This window comes from Lytechinus variegatus, chromosome 10 (assembly GCF_018143015.1).
Source record: "Lytechinus variegatus isolate NC3 chromosome 10, Lvar_3.0, whole genome shotgun sequence".
In the NCBI taxonomy this organism is placed as follows: domain Eukaryota; kingdom Metazoa; phylum Echinodermata; class Echinoidea; order Temnopleuroida; family Toxopneustidae; genus Lytechinus; species Lytechinus variegatus.
This window is the reverse complement of record NC_054749.1, coordinates 1,391,474-1,415,392: the sequence shown is the minus strand read 5'-3', so window position 1 is coordinate 1,415,392 and position 23,919 is coordinate 1,391,474. Positions and strand designations below refer to the sequence as shown.

At 35.6% G+C, this 23,919-nt stretch overlaps 2 protein-coding genes across 4 annotated transcripts in view; one reads left to right on the top strand and one right to left on the bottom strand.

The window, feature by feature from the left end:
• Window positions 1-15,644, bottom strand: part of LOC121422360 (DNA polymerase delta subunit 2-like) — a 32,957-nt gene extending 17,313 nt beyond the window's left edge. Inside the window, exons 1-7 of one of the 2 annotated variants that reach the window (XM_041617351.1) lie at window positions 15,546-15,644; window positions 13,387-13,580; window positions 9,309-9,430; window positions 7,765-7,888; window positions 4,166-4,280; window positions 1,774-1,969; window positions 161-241 (exon numbers count right to left, since the gene is read on the bottom strand). In XM_041617351.1, coding sequence (XP_041473285.1) covers window positions 161-241; window positions 1,774-1,969; window positions 4,166-4,280; window positions 7,765-7,888; window positions 9,309-9,430; window positions 13,387-13,576 — 828 coding nt within the window. In that variant the 5' untranslated portion in view covers window positions 13,577-13,580; window positions 15,546-15,644. The remainder of the gene's footprint in view (window positions 1-160; window positions 242-1,773; window positions 1,970-4,165; window positions 4,281-7,764; window positions 7,889-9,308; window positions 9,431-13,386; window positions 13,581-15,545) is intronic. The other variant, XM_041617350.1, reaches the window with a different exon arrangement.
• A 228-nt stretch (window positions 15,645-15,872) lies between these two features.
• On the top strand, window positions 15,873-22,527 carry LOC121422813. 2 transcript variants are annotated; one of them, XM_041618018.1, is made up of 6 exons: window positions 15,873-16,039; window positions 16,668-16,893; window positions 17,328-17,717; window positions 18,636-18,734; window positions 19,803-19,924; window positions 20,430-22,527. In XM_041618018.1, exons 2-6 carry the CDS (start codon window positions 16,671-16,673, stop codon window positions 20,595-20,597), a joined length of 1,002 nt encoding a protein of 333 aa, XP_041473952.1. In that variant the 5' UTR covers window positions 15,873-16,039; window positions 16,668-16,670; the 3' UTR covers window positions 20,598-22,527. The 2 variants fall into 2 exon arrangements, with proteins under 2 accessions (XP_041473952.1, XP_041473953.1); XM_041618019.1 differs by lacking the exon at window positions 15,873-16,039 and adding an exon at window positions 16,114-16,310.
• Window positions 22,528-23,919: the final 1,392 nt, after the last annotated feature.

The following is a 23,919-nucleotide window of genomic DNA, read 5'->3' as shown; positions in this document are numbered from 1 at the left end:
ATATTCTGGAATGAATCAAAATTTAAATTAGTTTATCACAATTCTAGACTGTTCATACAATTTTACAAAAAATATTATTGTTTGTCACAAAGAGAGGAGATGATGTTATTGTGAATATAAAATATAAAAGCTCATTAATACCGGAAATATCATATCTTACCGTGAGTTGTACTAATAAGTGGTCCAGGGTTTTAATAGCTTCTACAGTCCCTGCTTGAGATTTTCTTGTTAAATATTTGGCCTGGAAATAAAGAAAAATTCAAAACATGTCACTAAAATGGCAAATCCAACTGTTTTCTGCATCGGAACCCATTCTTCTTGATTTTTACTTCAATATGTGACCTGTCCACGCTATGATAATTTGAAAGCATTACAGATGGGTGTTCATAAAACGTAAGTTAAAGTCCACCCTCACAAATAGTAGTTGATTTGAATAGAAAGAGAAAAATCCAACAAGCATAACACTGAAAATTTCATAAAAATCGGATGTAAGAAAGTTACGACATTTTAAAGCTTTGCTTCATTTCACAAAACAGTTATATGCACATCCTGGCTGGTATGCAAATGAGGAGATTATGACGCCATCCACTCACTATTTCTTTTGTATTTTATTATATGAAATATTCTAATTTTTTCCTCATTTGCAAGTGATACAACAATTGATTCCTCCCTGAACATGTGTAATTAGTATTGTTTAATACTATATGGTTCAGTCAAGTTGGTCCTTATTGTCAAATATATAAAAAATGAAATATTGTATAATTCAAACACTAAAAAACAAAAGAAATAATGAGTGATGGACATCATCGACTGTTGTGCATATCACTGTTTTGAGAAAAATAAAAGAAACTTTAAAATGTCATAACTTTCTTATTTTACATCCGATTTTGATGAAATTTTCACCACTATGCTAGTCTCTATTTATTCAAGTCAGCATTTTCCTGGTGTGGACTTGACCTTCAAGAGTGACTTTATGAATGACTGGTGATCCTTTCTTACGCGCAAAACCATCACCAATGAGCGTTTCGGTGGATACCATTTACCACAAGAAAGGATCACCAGTCATTCTTGAAGTCACTCTCAACTTACTAATAGCTTTATGAAATGGCACCCTGGGGGCTGATTCATAAAGCTGTTTGTAAGTTAAGAGCGACTTTGAGAACGAATGGTGATCCTTTCTTACACACAAAACCCATCACCAATGAACGTTTTTGGTGTATACCATCTAAAGAAAGGATCACTAGTCATTCTTGAAGTCACTCTTAATTTATTAACAGCTTTACGAAACAGCCCCCTAGTAAAACAGAGAAGACAAAGGGGCATCATTTGAAGAAGTACATATATTTATATCATTTCCGAAATCAAATCATAGAATAGCTATATCACAAAATGATTATGAACCTGTATTAATTACCACTCATATGCATCATTTTCACAACAATTTTAAATTGAGTATGTAAACAAACATACAATTTTAAATTGAGTATGTAAACAAAAAATAGGATAAAAACTGCCAAATATTATTCCAATATTTTGTGGTATGTGCATTGCCTTGTGATATAAGGTTTGCTGTTGCAAAAAAAAATGTGACAAATATTGATGGCTATACCACAGATATTTATTTGGTATCTATGTAACGCATGTTGGTATTGAACAAGATTCAGAGTACAAAATAAGACCAATATACTTTATACAATCTCATTTTCTTTTATTGCTTATTTTCATAAATCATTAAAATGGTCTTGAATCAAATTATCAGACATATGTACATACTGTAGTAAGAACATCTCTGTCCCTAGTACTTTCGCTCAGGCTGTTACCAGCAATGATGACCCTCACCACCTTGGAGAACATCTTCTGTTGGTCAGCTGTCCCGAGTTGACCGGTGATGATATCGACCATTAGCTGGAGACTCATCAGGTCAGTCTGGTCATTACCAATGCCTAGACCGGACATCAAGATGAGATACCTGGGAGGATACAGAATACTTAGTAGATCAGGCTATAATACACAAATAATGAATCTTTACGAGTGCATTGGACAGAATACTTCATACGTAGTAGGTGTAGTAGAGTCAAATGGATCATTTCATCTTTCACAGAAATAAATTTTCTGTCCACTGGCAATGCATGAATAAAAAGACATTCATGATTTGTTTTAGACGACAACTAAAAATATATCTTTGTCATTTGACATTTTATGAATTTGGTTTGAATTGGGGGAATATTTTGCATGTATGCAGTACAATGCTGACTGCTTATTCTTTCAAGCATTTTGCTATATGATAGCTGGCCCCTGCATTTCAATTATCTGCACTTGTTGATATTCATATAAATTATGTCTATTATCTATTATACACTACTCAAAAAAAGTTAAGGACCACTTTTAAAACGTATGTATTTTTTTTTTTTATATATACAAGGTGTTTCTACAATCAACAACTTCCTGACAACAGCAATGCCAAGATACAGCTGTCCTGAATGCCATCAAACACACTGTAATCAATTTGGTTTCAGTTGTTGCATGATGTCTCTCACATCACTGCATATCCTGAAAAGCGGGCCCATTGTGAAGTGGTACAAAAGTGGATTCAAAAGCATTTTCTGTCTTTAGTCTTTACAATCAACAAATTGCTGACAACAGTAATGCCAGGATACAGGTGTCCTGAAAATCCTCAAACACAATGAAATCAATTTCAAACATGCAGTTCTTTCACAATGTTTCTCACATCATTGCAGTGGGCCCGTATAAAAGTGGCTTCCAAAGCAATTACTGTCTTTAAAATCAACAACTTGCCTACAACAACAATGCCAAGACACCACCTAAGTGAAACAGATGTAGCCAGAGCCCTAGGGATGCTCGAAGCTGGCCTCAGTCAGCGAAGAGTAGCCAGAGTGATGGGCGTGTCACACAGTGTCATTAGCAGAGCAAGTGAAAGACACCGAGAGACAGGGCTATACTCTGAGAGACCCCGTAGTGGCCGACCAGTTTCAACAACCCCTAGAGATGATCGCTACTTGATGAATCTCAGTCTCCGCAACCGCTTTCACAGTGCACACCGCCTCAATAATGACTTCACTGCAGCAACTAGAGTGATTGTTTCCACTCAAACAATCCGTAACCGACTTCACAGAGCAAATTTGAATGCCAGACGGCCAGCTCAGTGTGTCCCACTCACCCCTACTCACAGAAGAATTCGTCTCAACTGGGCTCGGCAGCATGGAAGATGGACCAGACAGCAATGGCGCAGAGTTCTGTTCACAGATGAGAGCAGATTTTCCCTTGACCACAATGATGGACGTTTGAGAGTCTGGAGGCGACCAGGAGAGAGATTTGCTGACCCCTGTATTGCAGAACATGACCTTTATGAGGGAGGCAGCATCATGGTGTGGGGAGGCATCACCTATGACAACCGTATTCGTCTCTACGTGGTCCCAAGGAGAGCAATGACAGGAGTGAGGTACAGGGATGAAGTCCTCGAACCTATTGTGGTGCCATTTGCTGAAAATGTGGGTGAAAACTTCATTTTGATGGATGACAATGCCCGTCCCCACCGAGCTAGGGTGGTGACCGAGTTCCTTGAGGGCCATGGAATTGAGCGTATGGAGTGGCCAGCTAAGTCCCCGGACTTGAACCCGATAGAGCACGTCTGGGACATGATGGGGAGAAGTATCCAGCAGCTCGAAGCCCATCCACTTGGACTGCAGCAGCTGGGTGTGGCTCTGGAGGCCGCATGGGATGCACTGGTCGTCAGAGACATTAATCACCTCATTAGCTCCACGAGACAGCGCTGTGAAGCCGTTATTGCTGCAGGAGGAGGTCATACGCGATACTAGGCTGCCTGAAAGACACTCAGACATTCGTTTTTTCCTCTTCATGTCGATAGTTGATACCCCTGTGAACCCACTATTCAGGATGTGCAGTGATGAGAGCAACAGTGTGCAACAACTGAAACCACCCATGCGTGAAATTGATTACAGCGTGTTTAAGGACATTCAGGACAGTTGTACTGAGGTATTTCCAGAAATAAAACACCATGTATAAAAAAAATTATATACGTTTTAAAAAGTGGTCCTTAACTTATTTTGAGTAGTGTATGTTATTATACAAATGTCACATTTTTCAAGTGTCTTTTAATTGCATATGAAGTATTTCTATTTCATACCGATCATCATCTAATGGCGGATATTCCTCAATACTCGGTAAATCCACATAGCATGTATCCTCCACCTCAAACTTGCCATCGTCGTTCTCAAATCCTTTCACTGCTAGCACCACACCTAGACGGTAAAGACAAGGATAGTGTAATGTCATGGTTTCAGGGTACAAACAAAATAAATATGTGCAATGACCGTTAAAATCACGGTACAGTCCTTTACGTTTTTATGAATGTTTCGGGGAATTGACTCATTTCACTGTGTGTAATGCTTGGAAACATTTTGAATATGAACTTGTTATATACTTGTGCTAAAGGCTTTACTATCAGCAGAAAAGGTGTGAGATCTACAGCTCTGTCACGGTTTGAGTCATACCTCACAGGATGGTCCTCCAGAGTTAACATTACTGGTAAACTATCCAAACCCACTAACCTTGATTTTGGTCTTCCGCAAGGTTCGGTAGTAGGCCCTATCGGGTATTCTATATACACCCTACCAGATGGTAATATTATTACACATCATTGTATCAACTACCATCTTTATGCCGATGACACCCAATTGTATATATCATTTAATCCGAAAATCCCAGGAGATTTAGTTGTTGCTATGTTTCGACTTCAGAACTGTATGTCAGATATTAGAAACTGGATGACAGTTCATAAATTAAAGTTAAATGACTCAAAAACAGAATTCTTCATAACGCCTCTCCACACAGTCTACGCAATCTGCCAGATCTGAAGTTAACAGTCGGCGATATAACCATAAGCCCTTCAGTTACTGTTAAAAATCTTGGTGTAATTTTTGATAGAGAAATGTCAATGGTGGACCGTGTTTCTCAAATATGCACTACTGTAACTTTTCATTTAAGGAATATTTCTCGAATTAGAAGATATATTACTCAATCTGCCTGTAACAATGCAATTCGTTCTCTAGTTCTGTCCCGTTTAGATTACTGCAATGGTCTTCTCTCTAACATTCCCATTACTCAAGTAGATCACATTCAAAGGCTTCAAAATTGGGCAGCTCGAATAATTTATCAAGTAACAAGATTTCACTTCTCTAAACCACTCCTTGAATCGTTACACTGGCTTCCCATACAACATCGTATAGTTTTTAAGTTACTTTTGTTAGTTTTTAAGTCTCTCAATAAGCAGGCACCTTTATATCTGCGTGATTGTTTGACCCTATACACCCCTCGCAGGAATGTACGAGCCTCCAGTGACCCATTCCGTCTCACATATAAAATCACTAAGAAACTGGCTGGAGATAGGACTTTTACCATAACCGCTTCAAAATATTGGAATCGCTTACCTTTTACTCTTAGACAATCACCATCTGTTGCTTCATTTAAAAAGGGACTTAAAACCTTTCTTTTTTCAAATCCTGATTTTTAGGATTGTAAGGTTTCATTTGTATACAAGTAGTTGTAACAATCTCTTTTTCTTCTTGTAAGCGCTTTGGGCCATTCTGGGAAAAGCGCAGTATATAAATAATAATAATAATAATAACAAATGGAGTGCCTCTGGCAGTCTTGCCTCCATTACATGTACGTGTTTCAAAATAACAGCAGTGCTGACTTTGAAGATTACTATGAATAATTATCAACAATAAACACCATTCACATGATAATTAAATACTATGTTCATTGACCCAAGATGACATTTTAACTTGATCATGTGACCTAAGACTTGTCCACGACGATCAGTGATACTACTTGATTACCCTTACGCCCACATTTCATGAACTATATGTAGATCCATAAACATTCATAGTTATGATGGCAATTATGACGAATACCCCTAACATGGACAACGTTCATTAACCTTAAATGACCTTTGACCTTGGTCATGTGACTTGAAACTCACATAGGGTGTTCAATGATACTTGATTACTCTTATGTCCATGTTTCATGAACTAGATCCATATACTTTGAAATTCATAATGACATTTGAAAAACTTAACCTAATTTTAAGATTTCAATGTTAATGACGATGCTGTTGACACTGTTGGAAAAGTGGCGCCTAGAGTCTCGCTAGTATCACCCTCTTATCTCATAACAAGTGGAATGCCTCTGGCCGTCTCACCTGCATCACGCGATTCAACATAGCAGCAGTGCTGGCTTTGAAAACTACTATAACTCACACAAGATGTTGAGTGATACTTGGTTACTCTTATTTCCACGTTTTATGAATTAGACCAATACACTTACAGTGATAGGATGGTAATTCAACAAATACCCCCAATGCGGCCAAAGTTCATTGATCTCACATGACCTTTGACCTTGATCATGTGACCTGTCTTGCACAGGATATTCAATGATACTTGATTACACTTAGGTCCAAGTTTCAAAAGTCAGATCAATAAACTTGCAAAGTTATGATAGTAATTCAACAGATACCCCCAAAGTTCATTGACCTTTGACCCTGGTCATGTGACCTAAAATGCGCACAGGATGTTCAGTGATACTTGATTACTCTTATGTCCAAGTTTTATGAACTAGACCAACATACTTTCAAAGTTATGATGGTAATTCAACAAATACCCCAAATTCTGCCAAAGTTCATTGACCCTAAATGACCTTTGACCTTGATCATGTGACCTGAAACTTGCACGGGATGTTCAGTGATACTTGATTACTATTATGTCCAAGTTTCATGAATCAGATCCATAAACTTTTAAAGTTTTGATTGTAATTCAAGATACCCCCAAATCGGCCAAAGTTCATTGACCCTAAATGACCTTTGACCTTGGTCATGTGACGTGAAACTCATGCAGGATGTTTGGTGATACTTGATTAACCTTATGTCCAAGTTTAATGAACTAGGTCCATATATTTTCTAAGTTATGATGACATTTCAAAAACTTAACCTCAGGTTAAGATTTTGATGTTGATTCCCCCAACATGGCCTAAGTTCATTGACCCTAAATGACCTTTGACCTTGGTCATGTGACATGAAACTCTAATAGGATGTTCAGTAGTACTTGATTAACCTTATGGCCAAGTTTCATGAACTAGGTCCATATACTTTCTAAGTTATGATGTCATTTCAAAAACTTAACCTCAGGTTAAGATTTGATGTTGACGCCGCCGCCGCCGTCGGAAAAGCGGCGCCTATAGTCTCACTCTGCTATGCAGGTGAGACAAAAAATGATAATTTTCAAAATTAAATTCTTAAATACTTTTCAGACAAAAAGTAGAGAAGGAAAATTAACTGGTTTTATCATAAATAATAATTGCAATGCTTTATTTGGAACTAAAAATGCACTGTGAATATAAATATAAACACAAAGATTTTGTGACTTGGGGGGAACTTAGTCTAGACTTCTACTTCTATAATCTGGCCAAGAAAAAAAACCAAGCACCAAACATAGAAAACATGAAATAATTGCACTTGAAGTTTTTAGTTTTATGTGGTATTTTGTATGGTTCCAAAAACATACATTTGATAGTGTATTGGGTATACCACTTATCAAGTCTTTTCTTTTAAGACAGGGGTATCCTGATCATTAAAATGCATTCAGGATTTTCACTCATTTATGATCTGTATATTGATTTGATTTCAAATAACTGAAAAATAAACCGAGGACCTTCGTAGTTTTTTTTTACCTGTTATAGCAGTCTGTGCATCAATATCTCCCGTCAGGACTACCCTCTGAAGTTCATCTTCTAGAACAAGAAAGTCAGAATCGGAGGAGAACCTTTCTCTCGAAGGCTGGGGTGTTAGATTACGCTGAAATTGAAATAGCAAACAAAAAAATTCTGTCACAGATTCGTACTTTTAAACCAGGGGGCCGTTTCATAAAGCTGTTCGTAAGATAAGAGCGACTTTAAGAATGACTGGTGAACCTTTCTTATGCGCTTAACCATCGCCAATGGTGTATACCATTTACCACAAGAAAGGATCACCAGTCGTTCTTAAAGTCGCTCTTAACTTACGAACAGCTTTATGAAACACCCACCAGGAGCAGTATAGCTCATAAATCATACAAATCAAGTTTCTCAGGAAGAGGGAAAGTATGATTTCTGTTACAAATGATATAAAGAGCAATCAACAATCACAGGTAATGAATGTGGATGGAGCGTTGTGGCATAGTGGATTAGTCTTCTGACTTTGAAACAGAGGGTCGTGGGTTCAAATCCCAGCCATGTCGTAATTTCCTTCAGCAAGAAATTCATCCACATTGTGCTGCACTCAACCCAGGTGAGATGAATGGGTACCTGGCAGGAATTTATTCCTTGAAATGCCACTAAAGCCAGGGTAATAATATCCAAGAGAGCTATGTTGGCTCAGTCGGTAAATCGTCTGCCTGTCGAACCAAAGATCATGGGTTTGAGTCCACCTCGGGCAGATGACTGATGCCAGTGCGTTGTGTGTAAACGTCTTTCCCCTGTTCCATAGATGCAGGCTATGTTACAGTGGAAAACACTGAGGAAAAGTATCATATCAAAATGAGAATAGCTTTGGAGGAAAGTGCGGAAAACGAAACTATCCTCATCATACATTACCATCCTGTTTTTGACTTGTGAATGGTAAGAGCTTAAAGGTCATGTCCAACCTCAGAAAATGTTGATTTGAATCAATAGAGACAAATCAAACAAGCATAATGCTGAAAATTTCATCAAAATCAGATGTAAAATAAGAAAGTTATGACATTTTAATATATCTCTTATTTTTCACAAAATAGTTATATGCACAATTTAGTCACATACAAATGAGAGAATCGATGATGTCCCTGACTCACTTTTTTTGTTTTTATATTGCTTTAATTATACAATATTTCAATTATTACAGATTTGACAATAAAGACCATCTTGACTGAATCATAAAATGTTAAACAATGGTAATTCCACATGTTTAGGCCAAAATAAAACTTTTTTTTCAAAGGACAATGAGGAGAAAATTAGAATATTTCATACAATAAAATAAAAAAGAAATAGTGAGTGATGTCATCAGTTCCCTCATTTGCATACCGACCGGGATGTGCATATAACTACTTTGTGAAATTAAGCGAAAATTAAAAATGTCATAACTTTCTTATTTTACATCTGACTTTGATTAAATTTTCCGTATTGTGCTTGTTGGATTTTTCTCTTTTTATTCAAATCCATGTTTTGTAGTGGTGGACTTGTCCTTTCATTAGTATACTTACATCTTCACTTATTTCTTTCAGGATGCTTGGTTTGAGCTCCATGCTTTTAAAGAGTGTTCCTACAACAATACGTTTCTCACCACCAACCAGCTGATACAGATGACATAAAGGAGCGTCTTCACCTGTTCAGAAAAAAAAACCATACAAATCAATCACGGATAATAGAACAAGCAATGCAAAATATACAATATCCCATTGACTGATTCTACTATATCATTAAAGATAAATACCAGTTGTGGTAACGATCTCAAAATGAGTACGAACATAATCCAATAAAATGACCACCCAAGTCATTCTATGAATGAATAAAAAAAATATGTGCTAAATGACTTCGGAAGAAAACGTGTAATTGCTGAGAAATGAGCAAAATAAGCACAGCATTCCATCAAATGACAGATATTTTTCCAATCAATATTAATACACTGTCCCACATATGCTTTTCTGTAGCATTCAATAGACTTAGCAGTTTTCAGCTAAGATTTCATGATTTCACAAAGATAAGTATTAATGTACCTGATCGAGATCTATGATAATAAAGTGACAAGTAACCTTGATTTAAAAGATTTTCTCATAAATAATTGTTTGTTGCAACTACTTTCTTCTACTTTTAAACAGCATTTCTTGTAGGTAGAGGGGTCATGCAAACATGAAGTACATTCCAATGTTTGAACAGTTTATACTTCATGAAAAAAAAATAATGCTCTGATTAACATACATATCCCGCACAAAATGTAAGTGAACAAAAGTCGACAAAGACCCTAAATTACAGACCGGTTGTATTTCAATTGTATTCAGTCTAAATTTACTGTTGAAAACTGAATTTTAACAAATGTGTCAAGCAATTTGTTGTAGATAAAGATATGAATCAAGTGGCCCCTGAAACCCAAATTCATTCCATTCCTATTGATGCAAAATTACAATTTCAAGGCATATATGTTGCTATTAAAGTATGTCTACAGACAAATTTATCCAATCCAATTCATTTACATCAAAAATTCTTCCCTTCCGCTTTCTTGTTTACTATCTTTTAAGCAAATTTTGAAACTTCTGCAATTACTTGCAGTCTTTACAAATAGTGAAACTATTCTATTTTGCATTCATATTAACCCCCACAAGTATTACATGTAATGATTTTACGTTTGGCCATGCGTTTTGAGTTGGGCCCATTTCCTCGAAAATCGCACCATTTTATACAATTGTATTATTTCTTATGTTTGACATCCTTTACCCATACAAGTATATATATTCTGAAAGGAAATTGTCTGAGGAATTCAAAAATGCAATCAGAAAAGGCATAGGGTAATGTCATAAAAAGTTAAAGGTAAAAATATGTGGAAAACTGTGAAAAAAACATACTTCCCAATAAATCTGAGAATCAGATAAACTTTACACCCTATAGGGAAATAACATGCATATTTCAACTCTTTAGAGTGAGACCTTTCCAGTGATATATAACTTGTTGGGGATAACTCTACCAAAATAACTGGGCGCAATCATCTTTTAAGACCAAATTTCACATCACAATTTTTGCGGGTAAATATGTATCAATGCTTGATTTACCCCTAAAATATTAATTAGTCTTGCCTTTAGTTGCATAAATACACTTGCAAACACTAACCAGTATATTATAATATATTTACTGTGGTTATTATGAATAAAAAATGATTTCATTTGACTCAAAATGTGGGATTTGTCACCTCTTGGCTCAAAGACCGGTGGACCACAGGTTGACAACTGAGAGTCAGGTTTAACATATACATGTAAATATAGGAAAAATGTGAATGCACAATGAAAAGTTCTCATTACTGCTTAAGCTTATTTAAAATTAGTGTCAACAAAAACAACTGACACGTTATAAATAAATCCAGACACCTGGCAAAAATACTTTTTTATGTTATTTTAGAGTGTTATATTTTAAATATACCCTCTTGCTCAACATTCTGCAGGACATGGTCTCTTGGTACTGGGTCAATTGAATGTCAATGCACAGAACATATTTCTATGGGTATATTTGCCTCTGTTTAGTTTAATCTTTGTACCAGTTTCATTCTCAAGTACCGTAAGTAACGGTGTATTAACCGCACCTTTTTCTCGGCGGGGTAGAAGCAAAAGTCGGGGGTGCGGTTTATACACGGTGACGGGTCTGAGCCAGCCCGCCGTAACCCCTCCCGTACATGTACGATGTCTGCCAGTTCACAACACATCGAGTGGCCGGGCGTAGCCGCCCAGGCAATGTCGTTTAGAGGGGTATGAGCCGCGGGTAATGGGAAGCAATTATTGCAATATTACTTAAATGGTGTCCATAACAAACGCACTCACTTTCATGACACTAATTTTGACTTTATTCTCGATTCAAAGTAGTGAAGTTCCCTGACTAATTTAAAAGAGACGCCAAGCATACTCGGTAATATTTTGTCACCGCTGAGCGAGAGTTGAGTGAGCTTAGCCTTAGAGAATGCGTTGTAATGTGGTTACAGTGCGACTTAAGCTGGCGCTATTCAAAGTCTCGTTTCGCGCCAGCTTGTTTTTTTCTTTCCTGTTTGCTTTTCATAAGATACCATGTCAACCACGCACGAGAGAGACGGCACGAAGCCGTAAAAAACAACTGGAAAAAATGTCAATTTCTTTGTTTCTTAAACCTTCCTATAATCCCGTATCCAAAATTCATGCTAAGACATCAAATTTCTGAAAGTGATTCTGAGATTGTGATGCAAGAAATGTGAATGTTTCTTCCTCCTACGCTGGGAAAGACAGATCATAATTTGATAAGATGTACTGGCATGACTTGTACTGTATCGTACTTTGCAATGTAATGGCAGTGCTGTGTGTGTAGACTGTGACTGTGAGGTGAGCGAGTGTGTAAGTTGCCAATATTGGCGGGACCGTTCTTTCTTTCTAACATTTGTAGATGAATTGATCAAGAACAGCATATTTCTGCATACCGGTAATCTCTTTGGATACTTTGAAATCTTAAAAGCTTAGATTTTGTTTCTCCGTACCTCAAATATGCATGTAAATGTGAGAAGATTTTTTTTTTTTTTTTTTTTTAGTCCAAAGTTGGGGGTGCGGTTAATACACGGGTGCGGTTAATACACCGTTACTTACGGTAGTTTGTTTTTTTTTTTTTTTTTATAATTTGGAAAAACATTCTCTGAACACTTTTGTGCCAGCCAAATATGTGTCATTTACTGATTTATAGAAGCAGTGTGATGTAACATTATGAAAAAAGTAAATAGAATCAGATGAGGACTTTATTGCAACAAACAAGTTTTCATTAATTAAAATTGCATAAAAGGTGTATTTATATCTATTATGTTACCATAGTAATCTGAAGATTCTGACACAAAGTTATCACTATCAGTTTACACTGTCAATATTGAAACCATGAGGTCATAATTATTAAAATAGATTGATTTGTCTCTGAAGCCTTTAATTAGTCTGTGCTATTCTTTTTGAAATTTATGCAGCTTCTAAATTTTATTCAAAGTGTAACCCACAACTGTATTTTAGAACTCCTCATTTCCTATACATCAGACAGTCACAATTTCAATCATGTTAATTTCATGTTTTACATCAATTAATTATACTAATAAGCTTAATTAGGTACCCTTTAAACTTAAAAGTTCAAATTTGACCCACTTATGATTGAAGAATAAGCTAGTGAGCCCCAAAACTATTACATATTTAGGTACTGTGATGTTACACATTTAGTTTCTTAATGAAATGAAAATTTATGCTCCCCTCGTCTACCACCATGCAAAAATGGCCGATTGATGTTACATAATTGCTAATTACTAGTAAACGAAGTAATCTCAAGTATTTCTTTTTCTTTTAAGTAATTGGTATAAAGATTCCCTTTAATATGATACCAAATATACCCATGTAGCACATGAATTTCAAGTTTTATACCATTAATTATTTCTGTGCTTGTCGTGCAAATGTAACGATACCACCTATTTGCGGGCCCAACTTAAAACGCATGGCCGTTTATTAATGATTTGTAATGTATATATTTGTAGAATACTATTTTGATATTTCTTCTTATTATTATCAAATACTACTAATAAAAATAATTTACCCCATTTCCTTCTAGCTGCTTCCTCAAGGGCAGGTCTCATAAGAGTCAACCGTTCTGAATAAAGATGTGCATACTGTCTCTGGTAGTTCCGATCTTGCAGCATAAATCGAGAAGACAGATTTTCGTAGTCGCAAGACAAACGTTGAAAGGTTTCTTGTCCGGTCGACGCCATTTCTGTCTTTATTATCATAAACCTGCAAAACATGAGAAAACTAATATTGGTTATGGGTCTTTTGAGTGTAAGACTAATAGACACTAAGATTTACATATATTAATGATTGATTTACTTAAAAATAGATGTTTCAAATAAATCCTAGATACAAACAAATCAAGAATGTCTACTCAACTGAAGTACTTGTGCTTAAAACATTTCATTACATCAACCAATCATCATTCATGATAATTGATTTACTGGTAAGTATCTTCATTCATCTGTTTGGCCAACAGCATAACAGAAACTTTGCCATCCAAGTAACTAACAGGGTATTTTAAGCTCAACAGCCAACAAAAATCGGACAAATAGTGAGAAAGTTATGAGCATTTGAATATAGCAATCACTAATGCTATGGAGATAGCAAATTGGCAATGCGACAAAGATATGTGATGTCACCAGCTGTGAACAACTCTCCCAATTACTTTAGTATATACATGTATTTCACTTGAATTTCCTCTTTTATCACATTGATCCATAAATCATACAGTACTGTTCTTTCTACATGAGGGCATGTAATACATATTTTTTAAGAATGCATCATTGATAAAGAGTTTGTATCATCATAAGAAAAAGCAAAAAGAGACATTTTGAGGGTATTTTATAGTCCATCAAAGGGAAAGTTGTTCATCAGTGACATCACACATCCTTGTCGCATTGCCAATGTGAGGATCTCCATAGCATTTGTGATTGCAATATTCAAATGCTCAGAACTTTCTCACTATTTGTCCGATTTTTCTCAAACTTTCGTTGATCTGTTTCTTTGATTTTTCTGTTTTCACACAAGCTTATTTGTTCCAAAGGTTTCATTCCCCTTTAAGATCGGATAAAACGGGGAAGTGAATTTGCGCGACAGCCGAGGTAAGTCACTGTTTTTGTTCCTCTTAACTTGATTTTTCTCTGTTTTTGGGCTATTAATGGCAAGAGGGAATATTAATTTGCATTTTGGTCGTGTTAATTTTCAAAATTTGGCATTGTCGTGATATTGGGAACCACCGTTCACTTCATACAGCAGCGCTTTATTCAGTCACACGCACGGTTCCCTATTTCCACCTCCATTCACTTTGTACACAAGTGCGCGTACACAAATCTACGAGTGATTCCCAAAACCACGATTTGGCCCAAAATTTTAATTCATTAAAGACAAAAATTGAAGAGCCCTGACAGGGGGAACCGGGGGATTTTGCATTGCAAGTCCCCTTATCAATGGTGGGTGCATGATAGCGAGCCGTCTGTGTACGAGGAGAAATTAAAAAAAAAAATGTTAAAAAACTCCTCGAAACAGACGGCTGCCAGCTGTCTAAGACCAGCTATGCGTGAGATTTTCTGTAAATCTGAGTGAGATCACAGACATTGTGTACAATGTAGCCTATAGTATATGGGGATAGGCTGTGATAGTTGCGTGAGACAGAGATTTGAGGGGATGAACAAGAGTCCAAACTGCTTGAGTCTCATGCATAATGCGTGAGACTTGGTAGCTCTGGAATAGGGAAATTGCACGTAGATCGTCAACCAGCTGTATCAAATGCTCGGTTCAGCAGATGACATTCAAGGCCGGCTTGTCAAGGCCGGCTTGTCAAGGGGAACCGACATTCAACACCAGAGGCAGAGCTCAAGTTACACAAACGGCCGGAAATATGTCATATTTTCCGAGGTCAATCCCAACACCAGTGTGATTTCAAGTACAGTGTTGTAGCTGGTGTTGTCCCAACACCAACACCAGATTTCAACACCGTGGCGTAGGTCCTACTTGAAATCGGGGCACCCACTGCACTGCATGCTAGTACAGTCCCACTCACTGAAATTCATGTTTGTGTTTTTGATTTTATGAAGCCAGGCAAGCTAAATTATCCATTCCTAAAAATCTCGATCGCGGAGCGGAATGAGCTATCATTTATCATAAAATATGGTATTATTTCTGAATATTCGCTACTTTTAATTAACGTACCGTCCCTACCTCAGCCACGCTTCGTAAAATTGATGCCAGACGCAGAGCCCGGGATTGAGAGCGCACTCGGTACTCGTGTTAATCTAGCGAACTCCGCGAATTAGGGATTTTCCCGCGTCCAACATGTAATTTGGTAAAAGTTGTTGTTTGAAAATGGTTTCAAATAATATTAAAAAATCAATTGTTATTACTCATATAATCTCAAATAATAATTTGATATACTTTATATATTTTAAATATATCTAAAAATGATATTTGACTCCATAGAGTAGAAAAGCTATTGAAATTTAACAATAGTATTGAATAATGTTTTGTTCTTGTGGTTACGTCATCATTGTTTACATCACGCAGCTGGTCGATGGCGATCGTTGTCTTTCTTTGTTCCAAGAGGTTTGAAATAAGACATTACAGCACTCTTCAAACGTTACCATACGATAGATCGGGATGATTTAAAACGAATTAGAGCTACATTTTCAATTTCTGTTCTAAGAGTCGTAAGTATAACAAATTTGTTATCTTGACATGATTGCAGCTGCTAGCTGCCTGCCCGAATTGAGTCGATGATGAAGATGAGGATTGGCAAATGTAATGCATTTCGCAATGTCTTTTTGCAAAGGCTTTCCCCGGGTTGGCCAAGTATTACAACACTTCTGGTGTAATGTTGCATTGTAAATTTTCCGACTTATGTGTTTCCATTTTATCATTCTCCACAAACCTGAAAATTGTTGGACACATGCAGACGAGGATATCTATTAACATATTTTGGTAAACATTAATTGATATTAAGTCAGGGATTTTCATGACTTACCTCTCTTTGTTATTTAGGAATTTCCATAAGTAGTTTATGCTATTTTCAAGATCTACGAGGTTTAGTTGATTGGAGCAATAATTTTTAAGAATGATATTGATAAATTTTGTCGTTGATTTTTTTTTTCATTCATGATCTAAAATAGGTTTACACATCTCGGTTACACAACAGAGACGAGTAGCCTAACGGCTACATGTAAATATATTTCCAAAATGGGAAACTATTGTTTATTGGAGGACTTTATCCATTTCCTACAATATCTCAAAAAAGCTTAACTTTAATTATTTGTTTTCTTCCTTTTCATGCTCTTGCAGGTCATGTTTAATCTCACCAGCCGTTTAGTTCAAGCGAAGGAGGCCAGTAATCCGGCCTCTCATCACGAGGATGAAACGGTGAAAGCCGGAAGACAAGCAGAAGAAAGTCTAATCAAAGACCTTGTCCATAAAGCCGGAGTGCCGTCCTCATGCATCTACCAAGGTCTGAGAGTTCCCGATACATTCCAGACGAGACGATATGAAATAGATGTTGTCATTTTAACAGGTAAAATATTCCTTCAATAGTACTTCTATTTATCACTTCAAAATTGTCCAATGGGGTTTTAATCAAGAGATCATACTTTTATGTACATCCACCATCTTCACAAATCTTAGGTTTTCTACTCTTTCTTTTCCACAAAATTTGAGCATTATTTGATTATGTGCAGATATAATCTCTGAAGGGTTGCTCCTTGCAAATTAAAGGTGAATCCCCCCCCCTTAAAAAGAAAGAATGGAAATATTAAAGATAATAATAATTAAGAATGATAAAATTCTTTCAAATGATATGAAATAAAAGATGAAACAAAGATGAATAAAGATATAATGAAATAAATGAATAATTGAGTTTTTAAAAGAAATTGTTTGATTTAGTACTACATTGGCAGATGAAAGAGATATTTTCAAATTTATTGCATGTTTATTCTTTCTTTTTGACAGAGTATGGAATCTACTGCATTGAGGTAAAAAACTGGTCTGGGAAGATATCATTGAGCAAAAACGGCAAATCATGGGTCCGACAAAAAAACATCAAAGACTCTAACACTCAGTCAAGTGTAACCTACGATGAATCACACACTAATATCCTCCAAGAACTCAAATCTAAGACTCAGTTAATCAGGAACCATCTGCTGAGGAATGAAGCCTGTCTGGCAGAGAAATTCTTCTTCTCCAGGGTAGTTTTGATGAATCCCAAATCGGAGTTGGATAATTCGTTGTGGAAAGAGAATGAGATCGTGACCCCCGATAGGTACCCGTTGTTCCTGGATTCGCTGAAGTCGAGCTACTCAGGCAAGGTGGCCGGGTCTATTGTCCCTTCTTTTATCACAGGTATATAATTCCATCTAAATTGCATATATTAGGGCTGGAATCAAGATTTACCTTGGCAAGGATTCTTTGAGGATAAATTTAAAAAAAAGAAGAGAAATGTGGTCAAAGGTCAACACCATCAGAGGCACTCCCCCCCCCAATAAAAAGGAGAAAATTTCAAAAATCCTCAAAAGGGGGGAATATGGGCATATGCCTCTTTTGTGCACCCCCTCCCCCCAAAAAAAAAGAAGAAAAAAAAGGAAATGAAAATCCTCAAAAGGGTGAAAATATGGCTTATGCCTCTTGTTCTCCCCCCCAACAAAAAAATAATAATAATTAAAAATACTCAAAAGGGGGTGATGAGGCATATGCCTCTCTTGTACCTCCCTTACAAAGAAGTAAAAAATACACAAAAAGGGGGCATATGCCTCTTTTGTACCCCCCCCCAAAAAAAAAAAAAAATCTGGGGTTGGTCATATTATATCTTTAACCTAGAGAGTAGAGAGTAGACAGTACATGTATTGGGATTTTTAGACAAATATGTAAGCATGTATCTATAGTACCAAATGGATAGGCTTTGTTCAAAATGTAAATGTATACAAACTATTTCAATAAGTTCTGATTTCTTTAATTTTCTTTATGTCAAGTTAATTTCCCTTCTTGAGATGCAGTGAAATAAAGATAGACCTTCTTTGCTTCTGAGTCTGATTGGGTATGGTATACAATTACATCAATATCACCCATTTTGTAAAAGTCACTGATCTCTTTATTTTCAGATTGTTTTTATACTTCTAAAATCCACAACACTTGAACTTAGTTCTGTTTATTCGAAACAATGATTTGACCAGCATTATTTATCAACAGGCCTATTAAGGTCACTTTAGATTAAACATATCCTGGATCTAAAGTACAGTATTTATCTTTTTCTCTTTGTTTTAGGTCAGTTATCATACAGCGCTATGGAATCGGCCAGGCATGCGTTAAACCAAATAGGAACTTGGGACATAGTGCATTTACATGGTGGAAAACAAATAATCGGTGAGCAATTCAATGGATGAAGTAATATTATTTTCACTCTGTACTCTGCTCTTGAATATTGAATTGAATTCGTGAATACAAGATACCATGAAAGTAATAATTCACTGAATTATTTACTGATAAGATAATCCAACTGAACCTATCTAATTGTATCATCTTGTGAGAGAAGTTAACTACTTTTTTCTTCCTTCTAAAGGTCAATACTACCTTCATAATGAAGTTCACAATTTGAGGTCATTTACGGTAAATACATTGATGATCAGCAAATAAAACAAAGGCTGAAACTAATTTGATTGTGATGAATAAAATTGTTAATATCTCTTTACTAAATGCTGATTCTAAGTAAAGCCTTCTTTATTTGAATATTATTTTGTCATATTTGATCGTCCTTTATAGAGAATGTATCAACTGGCCAAGATGTCTTTTTTTTTCTTATGGTCAATTTCATAAGTATTCTTATCGATTTTAGAACTTTGATCATCGCTATATGTGCATCATTGTAATGTAGAGGTTTCCTGGGCCTGTTGCATAAATACCATTATGGAAACTTTGCTGTCCAATGGTAACTGGCATGGAATCCTTGATTTTGATTGGCTGTTGATCGGCGTTACCATGGTAGTTACAACTGGATGACGAAGTTACCATAATAGTAACTTTTATCCAGTGGAGCCCCGGGGGCCGTTTCATAAAGTTGTTTGTAGGATAAGAGTGACTTTAAGTTTAAGAACGACTGGTGAACCTTTCTTACGCGCTTAAACATCGCCAATGTATATACCATTTACCACAAGAAAGGATCACCAGTCGTTCTTAAAGTCGCTCTTAACTTACGAACAGCTATATGAAACACCCCCTGGTCTTTTGTGGGATCATGCTTGATCCTGAAAAACGCCACCCAAACTTGATTGTTCAGGAAGTTTGCTCTTGTTACTTCTGAAAGTTTCCATGGCAAAGAAGAATAGTGCAGTAGGTTTCACGGTACACCACGTATCTCTCTTGGGCAAGTGTTGGTCCTGAAAAGGACCACCCAAACCCAAACTTATTGCATTATAATTGTTATTCATTAATTAGGTGACTACAAGGGAAATAAAGACCTCATTCTGAATAGGAAGACAGCATCTCGGATGGAGTTCAAACATCAGCGTAGCTCAGTCCTTGGATCTCTTTGGGCAGTCATGGGATTCACTCCTCAGGTAAAATATCCGTTTTATCAATACTTTTAATTTATACAGTCATCAGTAATTAACTTGCATTTTATCAATCATATCACACCTATTAATTTATTTTTCTTGTTATTTTTCAGATATGATTTATTATCTATTTTATCATTTATATTGCATATGTGCAGTTCATGTTTGAGTGTTCATGCTTGACTAATTACAATGTTCTGGGCTACTACTATTGTATTTTGTAATTCAATGAATAGTTCTCTGTATTATTTTTTATATATTAAATTTGATCTATTAAATGTGGTACCTTTGTCTTGTTCATTATTTATGTATGATTTTGAATGAATGAAGTATTCGGTTAGTTTGCAAGGAATTTTAATTCATTTTTCTGGCCAAATCATATGTTCTGGAGTTCCTTTAGATATTTAGTATGTTTCTTGTCTTGAAAGAAACCACTTCATCTTTCAAATGAATATTTGTGCAATTAGTGTCGAATGACTCTGAAATTACTTTGGATTCATTTGTTTAGGTGGCAGTGACGATCTACAAGCGTGGAGGAGAAGGTTGGTTATGGAATGCCACTTGTGCCCAGGTCAGTGTGTCGTATGATGCTGAAATCTCATTTCGAGCCGCTGGAGCGGAGGTCGACGCCAAGATACAGGCTAATGATATTGAAAGCATCACCTTGAGCACGTAGCTACTTTCTGGTGATGAGGTTGGTTTTAAATTTCAATCCAATGACATTCATTATGAGTATGCACCTACATCAGGGTGAAAAGGTTGGCTACTAAATGCAACCTGATGACTTTGAAAGTAACATCTGGAATCTGAAGTGCATAGCTATATCTTGGGGATGAGGATGGTTCTACATTGAAGTATCTGGAGCTCTTTCTACTAGCTATACCCTAGCAAAGAGGTTAAATTTCAACCCAAGAATTTGAAACTATCATTTTGAGCACATGCACATTCATCCGGTAACGAGGTTGCTTCTACAATGTAAAATACAACCCAATGACGTTGAAAGTATTTCAAGCATGCAACACAGCAGCATCATGGGAAAGAGGTTGATTCTGAAATACAGTTCTACAGGGAATAATTCGAGTTTACAGATTTGAATAGCATTTTTAATCATAAAAGAAAAGCTCTCAACTGAGTAATATGCTGTACAAAATGCTTTATGCATAGCAGTCTTTCAAAAATGTAGAGCGAATTGCGATGCTTTACCAGGAAAATTATTACCTGGTCCTATGAAGTACATACATTTTTTGGCATGTAAATGTAAATGTGCACCGAGCTATGGAGATACTAGTCACATATTTGATATACATCAACCTACATGTACAAGTAGCTAGCTGCTCGACCCTGGAGAAGAGGTTGGTGATAAGATACTTGCACACCAGTGACATTGAAAATGTGACATCTTGAGCACACATGTTGCTGCTTCTGGTGGAACAGTTAGTTTTCATATACTCGTTTTGTACTAGTCATCTCAAAATTGGAAGTATCGTCTTGGCCGGCACTTATTAACTGCATTTTCAGGAAGAGAATGATCATGGTAGAAATCCAAGATAGGCCTATTAGCATCGAAAGATCTTTGTCCCAATCTTTCTGTGCTAGATGAGAGGTTGCTATCATTATACAACTGATGCTAAATTGATTAAAAATATCAATGTCATATATAAATTCTAAATGAACATACATATATGACCATATGGTTTCAATGTTATGTAACCAGAATTGTTGCAGAAATATTTCACTTGCATTATTTGGATACCGTTACACACTTATAATAAATACCTTTCAAACACTTTCTCTACTAAATTTTAAAATCTATTTTATTCATGACCTACTAAATGCTGCCAAAAATGTATATTATATTGACACGATACTGATATCGAAACCTTTATTAGTCCTCTTTCATACATGTACATGTAGTTATAAATGAATTGTAATAATCTTGTGCTATATAGTCTGACCTCGTGTAGATCTTTGGTACAATTTTCATGTTTTTTATCTTGAATACATACAAAATGGTGCCATTATTTGTATTCCAGAATTAGATATTAGTGACCAACTGAAATAGATACTATTTGCACTCAATATTTGTATTTTTAGAAAAAAAATCTGATTATTCTTTTATTATCTTATTTCATTATTCATATATCTCTCTTCTCACATGTAATATATTTCCTCTCTCTTTTCCTGTAATGTTTCCTCATTAAGATATATGTCAATGATGTGTAAATGATCGGTCATTCCAAATATGCACACATGCACAACATTTCACCATTTCTACCTACATATATTTGTATATGTTTATGTCTAAACGAATTCAATTTTTTTGTGTCATGAGATATTTTTGTAAAAAATTTGTAAATATATATATACAATTAAAATACATGTAAAATCACATTTTAATGTGATGACGTTTGTACACAGGTAATTGCATGTTATATATTTTGGTTATACTGCATCATATTGCATTAATTAGAGAGACTGATAATTGGTGGGAGAAATTTACTATCACCATTGGTCTTAAAGGTATTGTATAACTTTGTGAGCAGCCGATTTAAAAAATTCTCAAACCAAGATGAAACATGTGTACAAGTGCATGTATTAGAACTAATTAACCCTGAAAACAACCATTATTGAGAATAAAAAGCTAAAACTAAAAGGCAAACCCTAATTTTGTAAATAGGCGTCTTATAGACATCTAAATAGTACACATAAGTGTATGGGATGAAATTAAGATGGTGTTTCCGGTCACTGTATTTCAATTTTTGAAGCACTAAATAATCATTTTTGAACGCAATTTTTTCTGGGCTTCATTTTTGGAACATATCACAGACACAGGTGACAAGTGTGAACTTCTAGCTCAGATTTTTTAAAAGTCAAACCAATGTTAACCAATCACTTTAAGTGATCTAAGCTTATGTACTGAGTTGAGTAATGATTATACTGCTCATGTATGGTTTGATTAGAAATTTGATACATTTTTGGGGTGTAATATACATGTTACGGAGCTCCTTATATTGTGACTGTATAAACCTACCAAACAGTCTTAAATAACTAATCAAAAGCTTTTGAATTGAACCTTTAAAAGTAATGAACAAGAATTTGATAAAAACAATAATAATGGAGTCTTTCTTTAATATTTCCTCAGGCATTTTATTCCAAAGGTTTGGAGTCGCACAACTAAAAGCACAATTGCCCCAAATAAGTTTGTCATAATGTATGAATTTTGTTCCAATCTGCAGTGTGCAGATGTCATATTCCATGGCTTGTTATTGGTTTAATTTAAGAGTTAGCTTACCCCTCCCCACACACACACAAACAAACATACAGTTGAAATGCCATAGTATTGTTCATACTGTTAAAGATATCCTGTTTTTATCAGGGGCAAGTTGTCTTAGAAATATGAGTTGTAAAAAAAATTATGTAAAATATGCAGGTTGAAAGTTAAGTACTGAAGTAAAAGTCTATATGTGTTCAATCAAATATTTGATTACATGTACCTTGCTTCAGAATTAAGGAATTGTTTCATTTCAACTTAACCCAAATATATAACCAAAAATAAACTTTTTGAGGCAATCTAATTTTTTAAGGGAATGTATTTATTTAATATCGGAATACAAAATGCAGTTAGAATGACTTTGAGTTAATATTAAGTATTGCTAATATTGCTGACATATATAAAGTGCAAAGATATTTAATCAAAATGCCGATTCAACATTTTAATGTAAGCTACATAAAAATGCAATATTAACTTCTTGCCTGTTGACTTTTTCTTTTCATTTGTGTATGCATTATTTGGACAGTAATATCTTTAGTAATTCCTCAAATTTTGTCATTCTCTTCTTTTTGGGGGGCCAAATTTGTGAATCGCTGAAGATCATAAATTATGCCAAGTATGTTTAGAAGGAAAACATTATGTTGATATATTTACATGCAGTAAACAGTTCATTTGTGGTACAAGTACATGTATTTATTGTGAGAATGTTTAATCTTATTCAGGTTTA

Coding starts and splice junctions, on each gene's coding strand:
- LOC121422813 (XM_041618018.1), top strand. CDS start 16,671: ATGTTTAATCTCACCAGCCGTTTAGTTCAAGCGAAGGAGGCCAGTAAT. Junction 18,735..19,802: donor TGGTGGAAAACAAATAATCG/GTGAGCAATTCA, acceptor TTCATTAATTAG/GTGACTACAAGGGAAATAAA. Junction 19,925..20,429: donor TCATGGGATTCACTCCTCAG/GTAAAATATCCG, acceptor TCATTTGTTTAG/GTGGCAGTGACGATCTACAA.